This window comes from Rosa chinensis, chromosome 5, assembly GCF_002994745.2.
Source record: "Rosa chinensis cultivar Old Blush chromosome 5, RchiOBHm-V2, whole genome shotgun sequence".
NCBI classification, from domain to species: domain Eukaryota; kingdom Viridiplantae; phylum Streptophyta; class Magnoliopsida; order Rosales; family Rosaceae; genus Rosa; species Rosa chinensis.
This window is the reverse complement of record NC_037092.1, coordinates 65,957,032-65,975,078: the sequence shown is the minus strand read 5'-3', so window position 1 is coordinate 65,975,078 and position 18,047 is coordinate 65,957,032. Positions and strand designations below refer to the sequence as shown.

At 39.7% G+C, this 18,047-nt stretch overlaps 2 protein-coding genes across 2 annotated transcripts; one reads left to right on the top strand and one right to left on the bottom strand.

The window, feature by feature from the left end:
• Positions 1-611: 611 nt before the first annotated feature.
• On the bottom strand, positions 612-1,130 carry LOC112163877 (disease resistance protein RGA2-like). The gene has a single exon (XM_024300142.1). It carries the CDS (start codon positions 1,128-1,130, stop codon positions 612-614), a length of 519 nt encoding a protein of 172 aa, XP_024155910.1.
• Positions 1,131-12,369: 11,239 nt separating this feature from the next.
• Positions 12,370-13,174, top strand: LOC112202761. Its single transcript, XM_024343765.2, has 2 exons — positions 12,370-12,505; positions 12,699-13,174. The coding sequence occupies exons 1-2, from the start codon at positions 12,397-12,399 to the stop codon at positions 13,052-13,054; spliced, it is 465 nt and encodes a 154-aa protein (XP_024199533.1). The 5' UTR covers positions 12,370-12,396; the 3' UTR covers positions 13,055-13,174.
• The last annotated feature ends 4,873 nt before the right edge of the window (positions 13,175-18,047 follow it).

Genomic DNA, 18,047 nt, shown 5'->3' with positions numbered 1-18,047 from the left:
CTCTCCGAAATGTTAAAAAATTAAACAAATTTCTCTTTAAATTTGAAGTTTCAATGGTTATTCAATCCCTCAATTCATTTTCATCATCTGTCCCTCCAATCTTTCTCCTATCTGTTTTTCATCTCCCAATCTTTCTCCTCTCTATTTTTCTGTTCTTCTATGGTGATTAGACAAAAAATTTGACGTTCCATGATGCAGGTTGAGGTATATATTAAAATAGGTGTTGGGTGTTCTTTAATTTTGAAATTATGAATATTAGAAATTTTGTTGCTTGTTTTTTGTGGTTCCGTTGATTATTCTAAAAACTTGTTAATTCGAAACTTTCCAAAGCCAAATGAATCTCAAAATCGCCATCAAAAAAATCTTCGGACCAGCCTTAGGCACAAAAAAAAAAAAAATTCGCCTTGGGCATCAAGAATCCAGTGCCCGGCCCTAGTCTAAGAGAAGATTTCCATGGTATGGAGTTGATAAGCACATACCTTTGCCACACCTTCTAGCAATCTCCTTTCCAAGGATTTCTTGATCTTTATTTATATGAGCAGTTCCATCTGGAAAAGCTCAGTACGTTCTTCAATATCTGCCAACACTGGTTGTCTAATAGCTTACCCATCTCAAGCATAGTATGAGAAGATATCTTTTGACAAGCAATTTATCAACTCTTCCCATTTTTCAGATTCATGGCACCAAACATCATCCAGTATGAGAAGATATCTTTTCCCTTTCAGCTCTTGTTTGCGGGTTTTACAAAGTCCATCCTTGCCCTCTACTGCAGCTCCGGGTCGAAATGATTGAAAGATCCTCCTTAATATCATCACGACTTGGAAATCAGTAGATACACATATCCATATTTTCTCATCTAAGTGCCCTTCTATCTTAGGATCATGGCATGCAAGTTTCGCCATGGTTGTCTTACTGAGGCCTCCCATACCCACAATAGCCAAAACGGAAAGGTGATTTGCTTGACTACTGGTTAAGTTGATCGAGTTTGTTACTATATCGAACACTACCTCCTCTCTACCAATGATAATCTCTTCATCTTTATCAAATAAGGAGTAAGTTTCCTTGTTATGAGAGGTTGTTGCTTTTGCAGATGGCAATAGGGTAGAAACCAACCCAATACCAGGCGCCATTTTACACAGATTCTCCAAAGATTTAGTGATTTTTTGAATCTTTCGTCCTTTTTTACGACAATATCACGCAGTCAGAAAGTAACCCTAGGTTTACAAACAATAAACCGAAAACAAGAATTCTTGAGTCCACCAGAGATAGATGAGAAAACTCTCAATTTGATTGAAATATGATAAAAGATGTGTTCTGCAGCTGTTCAAGGTTGCTTATATATGCGAAAAGAAACCCTAGAGCGACTAACAAAACAAATCCAAATCGAACCACAAAACCTAAAATGCGGAAAAACAATAAATTGTAGTTTTAAGGCTCAAAAAAGCCCACACGTCTTGGCAAAACGACGAGTTTTGTTCCTGGAGTCATTCCCTTTCTAAAAAAGTATAGTGATCACAATTCTGACACCGAACGCCAAATTTGCAGCAAATTGGGTTTTACCTTTTCACGATCAAGCTGCTTTTCGATTCTCGTTGCCATCAGTTCTACATCACGATATCTGGCCTTAGAGAGTGAAAGGGAATTGAAAGTTCTGCCGATTCAAGTTGGCAGCTCTACTTGAAGCCGGAGCTCTTCATATCTGCACTCATCCAATAGATTCTCAGCATCATTAGCTATGTCTTCAAGCTTCACCACCCACAGCTGCACCGCCTCACCACCCTGATTGTGTCGCGTATAGTCGGCATCACGTAGCAAAGCTTCAAGCATGGCTAGTGTTTCACGCAGTTTTGTTATTTCTCATTTTAATCCCCATTGCAAGTGGAATTCTTGTTCGGCTTGTGAAACCAGTCTCCTCTCCACTTCCCGGGGAATAAAATTTAAAACATCTGCCATCTCTAGTAGTAGTGAACAAGGAAGAACAATAGAGCCAAGAAAAGTAAAAGATAGCAGCGGTGCCTCTCGATCTCTCTCTAGTAAGGTAACCTAGAGTCGAAATCATTCCTAATCATATGCTAGGGAGTGTTTTAAATTTTAAGTCTAGAAACTTCAAAAATAGAAACAGTAACATGTAATTAAGATAGCTTAAGATTTAAAAATTGGCTAACATGATATTAAGTTCATGTTTTGGCATTCCTATTAGGTATAAGACGAGAATAGGGCTCTATTTGAGATTTCTCTCTAGAAAGGTGTAGAGTAGAAAAAGAGATTTTCGATACACATCACCTATGTCAAAGTGTGTCACGTATGATTCTAGAAAACTAAGCTCCAGTGCTGAACAATATGTTCATGGATATGAACAACTTCGCCGATTATGGCATGGCCAAACGCTTCATCTCTTTTGAAGGCGTTCCTAGTGTAATCTAATGTTCCTTTGTTTGTCTTTGTGTATTTGTGTAGAAAATCAAAGTTTTGCCCAATGCATCTTCGATTGATGTTACATCCTTTTCCTAAACAAATTTTATGACATGGCCAATTAGAATAAAGTCTTGCACAATATTATAAATAGAAAAAAAATTATTATTTTTGAAAATGCAAAGGTGTATGAAATAGGTTAATGCATACCAAATGGTTCTAAGCAACTCTTCCATCTCTTCATCTGTTCAAGTAGGAGAATTCCAATTATAGAGTGGAAAAAGAGATCTTCTGTCCACATTGCCTATGTCATAATGTATCACATATGATTTTAAAAAACTATAGCTCTGGTGTTGAAATTTTTTTTCATGAATATGAACAACTGCACAAAGAGAAAATTAACCTCTATATAATACATGTGAGAATCATAAGTAAGTGTAGAATAAAGAAATTTAGGAAATTTTAAAGTACAAATGTCCACCCAAGTTCTTATCACCAATTGTTGCACGACATAAAGTTTGAAAAACTAAACAAAATGCCTACGCATGATTTTGCCTTCTCCATAAGCCCGCCTCTCAGCACTGACATGTTAAACATTTTAAGTCAATAAAGAAATTCTTCTGAAAAAAACTCAGCAAAGGATTTTATTGTTTAGAGCAAACTATAGGCTACACCTTACCTTATAAAAAGCAGGCACGTTCTCTACAAGGAGGAGGGGATCAGATGAGAGGAGAAAACGCTATACAGCAGAATAGAAGAAATACAGAGAAGAGGAGACGCATGAGAAAAGAAGCCACCAAAGAAAGAAAGAGAAAAGCTACAGGTATACATATGCCTTCTCTGTGATACATGCTTCTCCAATTAATCCTCGTATGTCTTACTGCCCTTCAAGACTCTAATATGCTGTTCATGAATGACCACAACTATTAGAGTCTTCCCATGCCTGTCAAATTGACGTTGTTGCTGCCTCAAATGCTCAAGCATTGAAACAAGAGTGGTTGTTCATGAACAGCCAAGTTTCATGCTCAAAACTCCGATCCTCCGAAATGGTGCTGCTCCTGCAAGAGTTATTGCATAAAATTGGTTGTTCACGAACAGCCGTTAAAGTGCTAAAAACTCCCTCCAAAATGACGCTACCATGGTCGTCCTACCAAAACTTACGAGAACTGAGGTCGTTCATGAACACGACCAAAATTTTCTCCATGGTCGACCAATGCTTTCAGTTGATTGTTACTTGAACCTGACAAGAAGTTGTTGCTGATCATATATAACACCACAAAGAGAAGAAATCTGCACTCAAGTTGTTTCTGCTTCAAGCGATACATAGAAGAAAAGTAATACAAATAGTTGGAACTTTACGGTGGAGAACAATCAAAGCCTGCATACAGAAGCTCTGATATTAGTATATTGCTATTGTTAAAGTATGAAGGCAAGACAAGTTCCAAAGGCCCAAAGGCAAAAGAAAGATCAATTTTTTGCTTTGTCTCTTTAAGCAGTGGTCTGATCAGCAAGAAGACAAACAAGCCTTGCTTAATTGACAGTGGTTTGATCAATAAGAAAACAAAAAAAATGGAGGCCAAGCTGAATTGTTTAATTTGAACAAGCATTCAAACTTGAACATGCTTTGTTTAATTGAAGCGGTGGTGTACTTGATAAACAAGAAGACAACCCACAAATAATTAAAGTAGTCAATGAAATATTGACGCACAGCTAATGGGTGTAAAGCAAAGCAAAGAATTGTCTTTATGTTGATTACAAACAATTGCAGTTGTTTAGCCAAAATGCAATTAAAAATGTGGGTCACAAATGAATATGAATGGTCTGTGCATGTAGTGGTGATAATCCAAGCTTGCAAGCCAAACAAACTAAAATTGGCTTGATTGTCTTTTTTAACCGTGACACAAGGGAATGATTGCAAATGGGGGATATATTTGTACAAAGACCAGATTAAGCTATTGTGATCGATCAAGCCTCTACATCTCGGTCTCACATCAAAGTCCCTGCATCAAAGATCCGGTTCACTTCGAACTCTGAGCGCAGATTCAATTATTCATCTCGATGGGGTCTAAATCAAATATCCATCGTTAAGTAAGACATCTTCAATGCAAGTTTCGAGGGCCTCACCAAATTACTCGACAACTTCAGAGCCAAATGAAGCAGTGCAAAGTCCAACACGGCGGGTGCCAAAATCAAATTAGCGGACACTCTATCAAATTAGGTGTCCAAAAGAAACACATTTGACGGGTTCAAAAATGTTTATACATCCATCGAACACAAAAGTTGGTACAAAACCATAAATACAAACTCTTCCGAACTACAATGGTTTGATCACTTTACAGGATATGTAGGCAATCTAGCGACCCACTAGATGCAACCACAATTTCAAATCAAATCCCTGACTCCACAAGTCAAATTTACACACAAATCCAAACAGAATCCCTGACTCCACCAGTCAAATTCAACCAGTCCAAAATTGAATCACTGACTCCAGTCAAATTCTTCCAACACCATAAATACCAATTCTCAAGAACTACAACGGTTTGATTCCTCCTCGAGGGTATGTAGGCAATCTAGCAACCCACTAGATGCAACTGCAAGTCCAAACAAAATCTCTGACTCCCTGGTTCATCCAATCAGAATCCCCGACATCATCAGTCAAATTCCGCCAAATACCAGGAAATATCACAGCCTTTCCAAACAAATCGAATCCCTGGTTCACTTACGTACAGCAGATTCGTCCAAACACTATTCCTATTCCAAAAAGCAATACCTTCCAATGGGTCATTCACCCATTGGAATTCTTGAACTAGGAGTGGCTTAATCCCTCTCCAAGTGTACGTAGGCAACCCATTCAAATATCCGGGTGCAGCCGCAAAAACAAACAAACAAACACATGTCCACAATTGGTTTCTTCATAAATGGAATCAAGGGGTGTTTCCCTATAACAAGAGATTGTAATTAAGAGACACATTCTGTCTTGAATGGGTCGACCCGAAATAATAAAAACTCTATTCACTAAATGAATATGAGTGAAATTATGTTTGGTGACATTTTCGCTCACTATGTACAATATTTTTTCCTCAACAGTAGGAGGACAAATGTTTGCTTTACTCTTCTTTATAACAGTATTGTAGCTTGTAATATAACCACAAGAAGCTAAATAGCCGCCGTTGCTAGCATGCGTGTAGTTTAAGCTAGCAAAGTAAACAGTAAACTCCATGTAGTGATTAATGATTAAATCCCCATTCATGCATGCACATTCAACATCAACTCAGTTTTTAAGAAAACCAAAAACTCGAATATTTTTATTTTCCGCTCCAAAGATCAAAGCTAAAATTTGAATCTGATATTTTTCTTGAGCATAGAGCTTTCGATATAGGGCCACGTGCTGGCCCAAAACATGACCTAAGCCCATTTCATTATAGGTGTACTACAAAGCATCTTGTTTCAGGCGAAGAAACACAAAAGCCCGGCCCAATAAAACATTGATGAATTGCCCAAATTGCCACCATCATTGTGTCACATCTCTACTACTATAAAGCCAAGCAATCCTTTTGGTGTCAAAGGCTTCACCAAAATTGTGAATGCCCAAAAAACCACATTAGACATCACCACGTATATAAAAAGGAAAAATAGTTTTGATGGGCATTATGGTAAAACAAATACTATACACCTACAGAAGACGATCGAGAGAAAGGGGGGAAAAAGGGGACGCACAAAAACTTCCATAACTACCATACGCACGAACTTCTTCACGAACAAGACTTTGGACATCGTGGGAGATGATCCGAGAAAAGATGGATTCAACTGCCAGATACAGATTATATAAAAGGAGAAACGAAGTCCATAAAGACGAAAAGCGGAAAATCAAACAAAAAGGAAAAGAAGAATATCCATCGCCCGCGCCCCCCCCCCCCCCCCCTATCTGGAAAACTATATGCAACCTCGTGCACTCGAGGGAACCAGCTATGCTTTCGAATTTTGGTTCAGGGTTTGTGAGGAAGATTATCTGCAATTTCCTTGCCCTGTGTTAGGGACCGCACTTGTAATGCCGCAAGCAACCTTGTCCAGGGTCATTAGTCAAGCCTTTGGTTGGTTTGCTTGTGTGCTAGGGGTGTTTTGGTAATTTACAAATTATGTAATTTATTTTATTTAGCATTTAGTCTCCTTGGCCTTTTTCATGTTTCCTCCTGCCAAGTTCATGTAAGGCCGATATGCTCTTTGGGGAGGGGTTCCTAGTCGGCATAGTTTGGACTACGGAACTAGTATAGGTAAGCACATGTACTTTTACCTCCCTTGCCGTCTTACCATCAATAAAAGAGGAATTATTCAATCATCTGTGTCTCGTGAGATTGCCCTTTGATATTTCCATTCAATTATTCATTGTTCTTCGTGGTTGCCCAACGTTTATATAATTGAGTTCTTGCTTGTTGCTAGCACTATTTTAATATCGTGTGGCTTTCATTGTTCCTTGCAAGGTACTCACTTGGCTGACTTGATTGCTAGTAAGTGCCGCACGGTCCGCTTTGCGCATTGCAAAGTTCGGCCCGTGACAGTTGGTATCAGAGCCAACTCGGCTCAAGAAGCTCACTACGATGACAGTCAAGATGACAAACCAACAAAGATTCGATTGGTATGACCAGCAACTCAGAGAACTTGCAGGGGTGCCCGACAGGTTGATTGATATCACTAAGGTGTTGGACCGCGTCAACCTAGATGGGTTGGCGGCGCGGATGATAGAGGTGGAGAGCCTAAGGGACCGAGTTGTGGCCCTTGAAAAACGTAAAGCTCGAGGAAGCGGAAGGGAGAGAAATGAGGAAGAAACTCCCGTTCCGAACAAGCAAATGGGGGCAATGAGTGATGCCCTTGATACACTCTAGGTGACAGTGGACAATATGGCAGATGATGTCCGAGCCACCATTGATGCTTTCAGGAATGAGCTAATAGAGTTGAATACCAAGCTCAACCTGACCATCTGGGCGATGGGAAACCAACCTGTGACGGACTACAGGAAGGTGAAGATACTGGAACCTCAAGCTTTTGGAGGGGCGGCGCGAGATGCCAAGGAGTTTGAGAATTACTTATTTGATATGGAACAATACTTTTGAGCAGTGAAGCCAGACTTGGAAGAGGTGAAGGTGAACATGGCGACAATGTATTTGTCAGGAGATGCTAAACTATGGTGGAGGACCAAATATAATGACATCCAAAGAGGAGTATGCACTGTTGACACTTGGGAAGATCTTAAGAAGGAGCTCAAAGCTCAATTCTTCCCCAAGAATGTAGAATACATTGCCAGAAGGCAGCTAAGGGAGCTCAAGCACGCTAACAACATCTGAGATTTTGTGAACAAGTACTCTGTGCTCATGCTTGACATCCCGGATATGTCAGAGAAAGATCGATTGTTCTATTTCCTTGAAGGCTTAAAGCCATAGGCGAGGACAGAACTTCAACAGCAGAGGGTCTAAGATTTGGCCTCCGCACAGGCTGCTGCTGAAAGGTTGACGGACTACACATTCGAAGAGAACTCTACTAAGAAGACTCAGCCGTTTTCGAATGCGAATGTCAATAGAAATATAAGGCCTGGACCAAGTAGAAGTGGGGGAGCGGAGTCCAAATTTTCCAACTCAGGAGGAGGGGACAGGAGAACAGTGAATGCTAGGGACACTGCAACGTCCAAGCCTGTTGCCTCGACAGGGGTCTTCAACCCTCGACCATTTAATCCCGCAAGCTATGCTCCAAAGCCACTGGCATGCTTCTTATGCAGAGGACCACATAGAGTGAATGAATGTCCTCATAAGACTGCCCTTTCTGCTCTACAGGCCCATATTCAATCTAAAGAAATGGAGGATCAGCAAGAGCCAGAGAAGGAACCTGGTCACATGGGAGCTTTAAGATTCTTGGGTGCGGTGGAGAAGCAACCCTATTCACCTAAGAAGTCCCAGGCTAAAGGCTTGATGTTCGTAGATGGTAGTATTAATGAGAAAATAGCCACGAGCGTAATGGTTAACACAGGGGCCACTCACAACTTTGTGTCAGAAATTGAAGCACGGAGGTTGGGACTGAAGTTGGAGATGGATGTTGGCCGCATGAAAGCAGTGAACTCTAAGGCCTCACCCACGACTGGACTATCTCGAGGGGTATCACTCAAGTTGGGTCACTGGCAAGGGAAGACCGACCTGGTAGTTGTTCAGATGGACGACTTTGATGTCATATTGGGGATGAAGTTCTTGTTGACGAACAAAGCTATTCCCATTCCTAGTGCCCAACACTTGCTCATTATGGGAGAAAGGCCGTGTGTGGTTCCAGCAAGAATTGAACAATAGAATGAACCCCGTCTCTTGTCCGCCCTCCAGTTCAAGAAAGGCGTGAAGCGTCGTGAGCCTACCTATGTAGCAGTTCCCCTGATAAGGGATGAGACTAAAGGAGAAGTGATTCCGAATGAGGTTGAGGGGGTATTGGAGAGCTATGTAGATGTGATGCCACCCGAACTTCCCAAATAATTACCTCCAAGGAGGAGTGTGGACCATGAGATCGAACTGCTTTCGGGGGCCAAACCACCTACAAAGGCACCTTACAGAATGGCTCCCCCAGAACTGGCGGAACTTCGAAAGCAGCTCGAAGACCTGCTCAAGGCAGGATTCATTAGGCCATCTAAAGCCCTCTTTGGCTCGCTCGTGTTGTTTCAAAAGAAGCACGATGGAAGTTGGAGACTGTGTGTGGACTACCGGGCTCTTAACAAAGTCACTGTGCGCAACAAGTACCCGATTCCTTTGATTGCAGATCTGTTTGACCAACTTAGTGGTGCCAAGTATTTCACGAAGCTAGATCTCCGCTCGGGGTACTATCAAGTCCGCATTGCAGAAGGAGCCCAAGACTGCGTGCATCACCCGTGATGGCGCCTTTGAGTTCCTGGTGATGCCGTTCGGGTTGACCAATGCGCCAGCCACATTCTGCACTTTGATGAACCAAGTCTTCCATGAATACTTAGACAAGTTCGTGGTGGTCTATCTGGATGACATTGTGGTGTACAGCTCTACCTTAAAAGAACACGTAGAGCATTTGAAGCTGGTGTTCCAACGGTTGCGGGACAATCAGTTGTATGTCAAGCGCGAAAAGTGCTCATTCGCACAAGTGACCATCAAGTTTCTCGGTCACATTATTGAAAGGGGTCAAATCAGGATGGATATGGAGAAAGTAGAAACCATAAAGGAGTGGCGAAACCCCAAGAATGTGAAAGAGCTACGTTCTTTTCTTGGGCTGGCTAATTACTACCGACGTTTCATTGAGAACTACTCAAAGAAGACGACCCCCTTAACTGAGCTCTTGATGAAGGGAGTGACATGGGACTGGAGTAGTGGTTGTGAGAAGGCCTTTCAAGATTTGAAGAAGGCCGTGATGGAAGATCCGGTCCTTGCCTTACCCGACCTGAATCAGCCATTTGAAGTCCAGACAGATGCTTCTGAATTCACCTTAGAAGGAGTCCTGCTGCAACGGGGGCATCCTGTTGCGTATGAAAGTCATAAACTCTCAGAAGCTGAGAGGAAGTACACAGCGCAAGAGAAGGAGTTGCTAGCCGTAATTCACTGCTTGAGGACGTGGCGACACTATTTGTTGGGGTCGAAGTTCCTTGTGAAGACAGACAATTCTGCCGTCAGCCACTTTCTAACCCAGCCAAAATTAACTCCAAAGCAAGCTCGATGGCAAGAGTTTCTTGCAGAGTTCGACTTCCAGTTCTAACACAAGGCTGGGCACACAAACCAAGTTGCTGATGCTCTAAGTGGCAAGGCCGACCTTGCCACCCTCAAGGTGTTAGCCGCTTTGTTGAGCAGTATCATTGCCACAGACATCAAGCAACGTATCAAGGAGAGTTTGGAGAAAGATCCCATGGCGCAATCCCTCATAAAAATGGTGAAGGAAGGGAAGAGCCATCGGTTTTGGATGGAGGATGGCATATTGATGGCCAAAGGAGGAAGAGTATTTGTTCCGCGAGCTGACGGACTACGAAGAATGCTCATGAGGGAGTGTCATGATACCCTGTGGGCAGGTCACCCTGGATGGCAGAGAACCCACGCACTCCTCAAGTAAGGTTACTATTGGCCCCAGATGCGGGATGATGTCACGGAATACACCAAGACTTGCTTAACATGCCAGCGAGACAAGATTGAGCGTCAAAAGACTCCAGGGCTATTGGAACCACTGTCTATTCCGACTCGCCAGTGGGAGAGTGTCTCCCTCGACTTTATCACTAACCTCCCAAAGGTGGGAGACTTATCAGGCATCCTGGTGGTGGTTGACAGGTTTTCAAAGTATGCCACCTTCGTGCCAACCCCAAAGTATTGCTCGGCGGAAGACACAGGAAGCCACTTCTTCAAGCATGTGGTGAAGTATTGGGGTGTGCCTTAGAACATTGTCAGCGATCGGGACACTAGGTTCACGGGAACATTCTGGACCGAGCTATTCAAGCTACTCGGGTCTGAGCTCAACATATCTTCAAGTTATCACCCACAGACTGATGGGCAAACAGAAAGGTTCAACGGGATGTTTGAGGAATACTTGCGCCATTTCGTTCACGCCAATCAACAGAACTGGGCGCAATTGCTAGATGTTGCACAATTTTGTTTCAACTCGAAGAAGAGCTCATCCACCAACAAGAGTGCTTTTGAAATTGTCACTGGCCAACAGCCTCTCTTGCCTCATACTGTGTAAGAAGTCTACAAAGGGGCTAATCCACGTGCTTTCAACTTCACAAAAGAGTAGAAAACCAATGCTGAGATTGCTCAAGCCTACCTAGAGAAAGCGGCGGGGAGAATGAAGAAGTGGGCAGATCAAGGCCGTAAGCCCAGGAGTTTAAAGCAGGGGACATGGTCCTTGTCAAGCTGCTCCCGGAACAACTCAGGTTCCTGCGCTCCAGAGACAAGTGACTATTCAGGAAGTATGAAGGACCGCTCCCCATCATCTCTAAAGTGGGGAAATGTTCCTACAAAGTCGATATTCCCTCCTAGATGAGAGTTCACCCCGTCTTCCACGTCAGCAACCTCAAGCCGCAGCAGCCAGGCCGTGAAGATCAAGCACGTAATCAGCCTGTTCGAGCGCACGTCGACATCAGACCACCCAAGCCGAAAGAAGTGGAGGAGATCCTAGCAGAGAGAGTGATCAGAGTGTCAAAGCGCCCATGCCAGCAGTTCCTGGTCAAGTGGAAGGGTCTTGGGGACGAAGAAACCAGTTGGGAGAATGCTGAAGCCTTGAAGAAGAAGTTCCAGCAGAAGATTGAAGACTTCAAGACCAAAGCCGTCGTCGAGAGCGCCGACAGCTTAAGTGGGGGAGGATGTTAGGGGCCGCACTTGTAATGCCGCAAGCAACCTTGTCCAGGGTCATTAGTCAAGCATTTGGTTGGTTTGCTTGTGTGCTAAGGGTGTTTTGGTAATTTACAAATTATGTAATTTATTTTATTTAGCATTTAGTCTCCTTGGCCTTTTTCATGTTTCCTCCTGCCAAGTTCATGTAAGGCCGATATGCTCTTTGGGGAGGGGTTCCTAGTCGGCATAGTTTGGACTACGGAAGTAGTATAGGTAAGCACATGTACTTTTGCCTCCCTTGCCGTCTTACCATCAATAAAAGAGGAATTATTCAATCATCTGTGTCTCGTGAGATTGCCCTTTGATATTTCCTTTCGATTATTCATTGTTCTCCGTGGTTGCCCAACGTTTATATAATTGTGTTCTTGCTTATTGCTAGCACTATTTTAATATCATGTGGCTTTCATTGTTCCTTGCAAGGTACTCACTTGGCTGACTTGCTTGCTAGTAAGTGCCGCAAGGTCCGCTTTGCGCATTGCAAAGTTCGGCCCGTGACACCCTGGTTCATCTGTTTAGAGGAAAAAAAGGTTTATTTTAATTTATGTTATTATTCTCTTCTTTACCCCAAACCTTAAGTCCTAACCTAAAGCACCAAATTTCTCTCCTTTACACAGATGCAGCCGCCATGAGTATTAGCCCAACTGGACAGCAGGACCTGGAACAACTGGTGAAACTCTGTGATCCACCAACAACAGAATTAGTGGAAATCCTCATCGAGTCCACTAATGCTGCTGGTATACTTTTGAGTGTTTTTTTTTTTTTTTTTTTGAAGAATCAGTTTGTGTGAGTCTAAATGTTTTGATAACTCTACACATGAAAATTTGGAGAGATGAAGAAGATGAAGAAGAAAAAGGAAAAACACTAAATTAATGAAAAATCACTTTTTTTTTCCCCTCTTTTGGTTTTTAACAATAGAATCACAAACAGGTTGCAAGGTAGAAGAACGAAAGGCTTCCGATTACACGTATTATTGTAGGATTTGCGATGAGAATTGTGATCACAGCACTGAGACGTGCCCTGACAGATCTGGGAAATTTATAACAGTTTGTAGGGTTTGTGACTGTCTCCCATGTAAAAATGAGGCTGACCACAAGGAAGACCATTATGAACGGTTCTTTTTTTGTCATCTTTGTAGTACGATTGGTCAGCACTTGACTGAAATGTGCCCTGACATGGATTCCGACATGGGTGACGAGGACTGGGGTTCTGACATAGATGACGAGAACAGGGATGAGAAGGGTGATTTTCCAGAGAATACACAGAGCGCCGCTAATGCTGCATAGAGAATGTCAATACCTACTATAGCTAGTTCCTCGATTGTTTTTGAATTTTACAATTATATCTGATTGATGTACCACAATTCTATATTAATTACATGATCAATTGTACGTCGTCGTTCTCTTCAATCCATCATCATTATTCAATTTGTGGTATATAGTCTTAGTTGATTTCCAGAACACTTGATTTCTCGATTGTTTTCTTGAACCAAACAAGAAGACTTTTTAATAAGGAACTCGTGATAATTTTTTGGTACTTTGGTTTATGGTAAAAGCAGCATTTTGACCTTGCATCTTTACCGGTGTGAATTGTATAGACAAAGTGGATTTATTTGCATTATTACAAAAGTGATTATTCTACATAGTTTGTTCATCTATTGTTTCCTCTGGGAACAGCTAGCCTGCTATATACAGCATTCTTATTGCAAATTTCAGTTTTTAATATAACTTTCCTTGGGGTAAATATATACTTTTTGTAATGTATCTTGGTATTTGGACTATTCTGAGATGTAGGTTGAGGAGCTCCGGCGTTATTAAAGAAAGGTTATTTACATCATGGATGACTTTGTTCACAGAAGACTCTTGAGCAGCTTCTTTGAGCATGAAATCACGGACTTTGTTCGTACCACTTTTTATGTACTTTAGGTTGTTTCTTGTATTAATTTTGTTATAATTTTCAATTTGTATTGTATGTATAACATACATATTTTTATAATTGGAAAGAAATTGAATTAAAATGTGTATTTTTTAATATAAAAGAACATTTTACGGATCGAGTAATTTATGGCATGCATAATGAGTCTTAAAATAGTTTTTTACTTCGTGCTTTTTGTTTATTTACAACGTGCGAACAACACGCTATAAATTAAGGGAGGTGTATTCAATCTAGATTTTCAAATGATTCTGTATGATAAATGGCACGTTTACTTACTTGGAAGGAAAGTGAATGATTACGGGGTAAAAACATTCCTGCATTTACTAACACATAAAGGAATCGGAATGATTCCGGGTAAAAGAATTTTTGCGTTTACTAACACATGAAGGAATCGGAATGGATGTAGGTCCCACCTTCTTATCAGGAATCGATTCCTGAATACTCAGTAATTCGATTATGAAGGGGGGAGATGGGTTTAGGAATCATTCCTCCAGAATCAATACCGATTCCTTTCTTCTCCCATTCCACTTGTCTCCGATTCATGATTATTTTCCATTCCAAGTAAGTAAACGTGTCATTTATATAATCTGTGGATTCCTGTAGATTTCACAGAATCCACGGATTGTTTTAATTCCATATGGATTTGAACAGATTCTAATGTATTGTTTTAAAGACATTTACAGCGTGGTCTATAAGGACATGTTTTTTCGTGCCGTAGATTACATATTTTCTTGTAGTGTATTCAATTTTATAACACATTGTTCATGAAAACCTGGATCTCTAAATATATCAACAATGCAGATAATTTAATATTAAACACATCATCAACATGAATACATAAATTCTTTGATGAAATCTAACATCAAATTCTCATAAAAAATACATGAGCATAAAACAATAAATGAATAAGACTAATCAAAAGATACATCAAAACTAATTCTCCTAGATTGTTTATAGCATTAATTTTTATTACTTGAACAATTTCTCTATCAATAAACAATTTTTCACCATTTTGTGTTCAAATTGAGTGGGCTAAAAAAAATTACTATGGCCACTTGTTGGAGGTGGTCGCGTTAGCGCTGCCGCTGGTGGGCACGTAACTTGCTCTGGCGGAGTCAGTCTAGATCCTTTGTCTTTTGGGGTTATTGAAGAGGTCCACTTGTTGGCATCAGTTGCTCCACTATTTTTTTTAATCGACCCACTTTTCATTAACCTAACAATATCACTCGCAATAAACGCAGACACCTTGCTAGTATTGTCTAATTGATCTTTTTGGTAAAAATCTATGTTTAAATTTTAGTCTACATCAATACTATTCAACGAAATAAACTGTTACGAACACAATACTACTAACAGCCCAAACCAGGCTCAAACTCACAGAGAGAGGGAACGTGCGAGTGCAGAAAGGCTCTTTCCAAATGAACCTATACCAATAAAATCTTTACCTATCTTGTTTGTTTATTATTTGATTTGTTTCTTTACGTGGATGTAATGGTCTGATTGTGCGGTTGTGGCCACTTTGTGCAGCACGTAACACAATTTTAATTTTGATGAGTAGTACTTTACTAGGTGAATTCCGAATTAGGCCGCATGGTGGTTATGTAGTACTTATTTTTTGGGTTAATTTCATTTTACTTCTCTGACCTTTACACATTAAATTAATTGTGCCTTTGCACTTCTAATTTCATCACATGTATCATTGTACTCTACAATTTAATCAATTTTATCCAATTATTAGTCTTTTTGTAAATTGAAAACGTGGTTCTATTAGACTCTCTTATATGATGATGATTTACTAATGTGGAGTGAAAAATTATATCACAAGTGACAAAAATTTCAAAATGCATTACACAACAGTTAATAAAAAAGCTAAGGATATGACAAAATCAATTGAATTAGTAAGTATAGGGGCACCTATGATGAAAAAAATTGCAGGGACACAAGTGATTTATAGTATAAATTTCAGAGAGGTAGAATGAATTTTAGTCTTATTGTTATTATCACAAATGGTACATGAACTTATCCTCTATTTTATTGATGGTACCTGAACTTCAATTTTGATCACAACCAGTACCTGAACTTTTCGATTTCATTTTAAATAGTACCTAAGGCCACCTTCGGTCACTATTCCGGCTAAAAAAAGCCAAATCTAAGAAAACAAAAAATTAAAAAAAAAGTTCAAGGCAAGTCTATTACCAAAAAATCATCACTATATATGATTGCAACTCTCGAAATCATCAAAAATCATCACTATGATCGCCTCCCATGTCGTTTTTAGTCGGAATAGTGACCGGAGGTGGCTCTAGATATCATTTAAAATGAAATCGAAAAGTTCGGGTACTGGTTGTGATCAAAATTGAAGTTCAGGTACCATCGATAAGATTGAGGTATAGTTCAAGTACCATTTGTAATAATAACCCTTTTTTTTCTTGAACTAATCTCCTAAAATATGTAATACTCTGAATATCACAGTTGTTAAATATAAATCAATTTCCTCAAAAAAAAAAAACAATAAACAATCAAGCAAAAACTACTAAAACATGGCAAGCTTTTGGTTTTGCATTCCTCTCTTTGTTTTTTTTTTTTTTTTTTTGTGTGATGTTTTGTAAGGATAAATTGACCCTTTGAAACCCTTCGTGTGGAAAGTTCTTCCCCCGTGGGAAACTATTGGATACAAAAGCACATAATTCCCATGCATGTTCTTCATATCTCTTAAGATCTTCAATTCAATGAATAGTAGCGTGGGCAATGATACTACTTTGAGTAAACAACACCCATATAAGCATCATTCTAAAGCATTGTTAGCCATAATAACTAATATATTAACAAGCAATTTTTTTTTTTAATGTTTATATTAACAAGTAATTAGCAAACTTAATTTGTTTACGAAAACAATATTCGTTTTATGGGGATAAAATCATGAATTGTGTCACGTCCAACTTTATAATTTTGGCATTGCATGGATGAGAGGTCGTTCGGTGTGTGGCTTTGCTTCTTCTTCTTATTGAATTATCATGACTTAATCCACGTGGCCCAGAAATTAACGAAAATGTTAAAGAAATTCTAATACGGTTGGTACCAACTTGGGCATTGTCAATGAAACATGTTAGTTGGAGTGACTCATCGACATGTAGATGTGGCGTTGAGCAATTATATAGCAATTATACAGTAATGGATTGCAATCAGGAGTCTGGACCACCATTATAATGATTCAGGCCACAATGCGCTACACCAAAAGGTATCATCATTTTGTTTGCAATATCATTTTGTTCATGCGCTACGCAACTAGTTAAGACAAATAATTCCACAATATATATGAGATTGAAAAATGCATGGTCGGATTGAATAACTGTACCCTGATATCTTCAAAATCTGATATTTCCCATATCAAAGATCATGATTGATTTTTTAATAACTTCACCCTATGAAATAAATGAGGTGTAAGAGTAGCGATTTAAGATTTAGACTTGACGCTAGGTTGTTGGGTTTTGATTGGTTATTATTTGACACAAACGAGTATGTTACACGGTGATGCAAGTAACAAAATACTATGAGATTGAAAAATGTATCGATTCAGTGTCTATTAGATATACATGGAAAGACTTCAAAATCATACACTTTTCCACCGAATGTATGTGATAATATGACACTTTCAGTTGAAGATCTGCTATGTCTGGATGGTAACTCTTTTAATTTTGAGTAATGAAGGGTAACAATATTAAGTTTGTCCTCAATCCTAACAGGTAACTATTGTGCTTTGGGTATGTAGAGGAGCAAGTTGCGAGAAAGTGTAGGGCCTTATGAGCAGTTTCGGATTCGGTTGGTGCTATGTCTTTTTGGGTCTTGTGGCTATGTTTAGGAGTTACATGCAAAGGCTAATTTGCCTTTATGGTTATTAATATGACAGTTCTGTCTCCCATCATAGCTATTGATGTGAGATCTTTTTTTTTTTCTCCTCTTTTTTTTTGTTCTGTCAAGGAAAATTTATAGGATAAATTCCTCCTATGGTACCCGAGGTATTGCTACTTGGACAGTTTGATACCCGATGTATTAAATGGGACAGTTTGGTATCTGAAGTTAGACTCTGTTTGACACTTTAGTACTTCTGTTAATTTTTCTGTTAAATGTAAGGATAAAATTGACATTTAGAATATATGTATAAAAACATACTAAAAAAACATGAGTTTGTGGGTTGATTGCCGTTCTTCATAATTTTATAGGTATGAATTAATGTTTATGAGTTATGTTGAAGGTGAAATATTCGAATTTTATGTTAAAGAAATATAATAATCAAATATTTTTTTTGTACTATTCTCTATGAATCCACTGATTTTTCCTCCACTG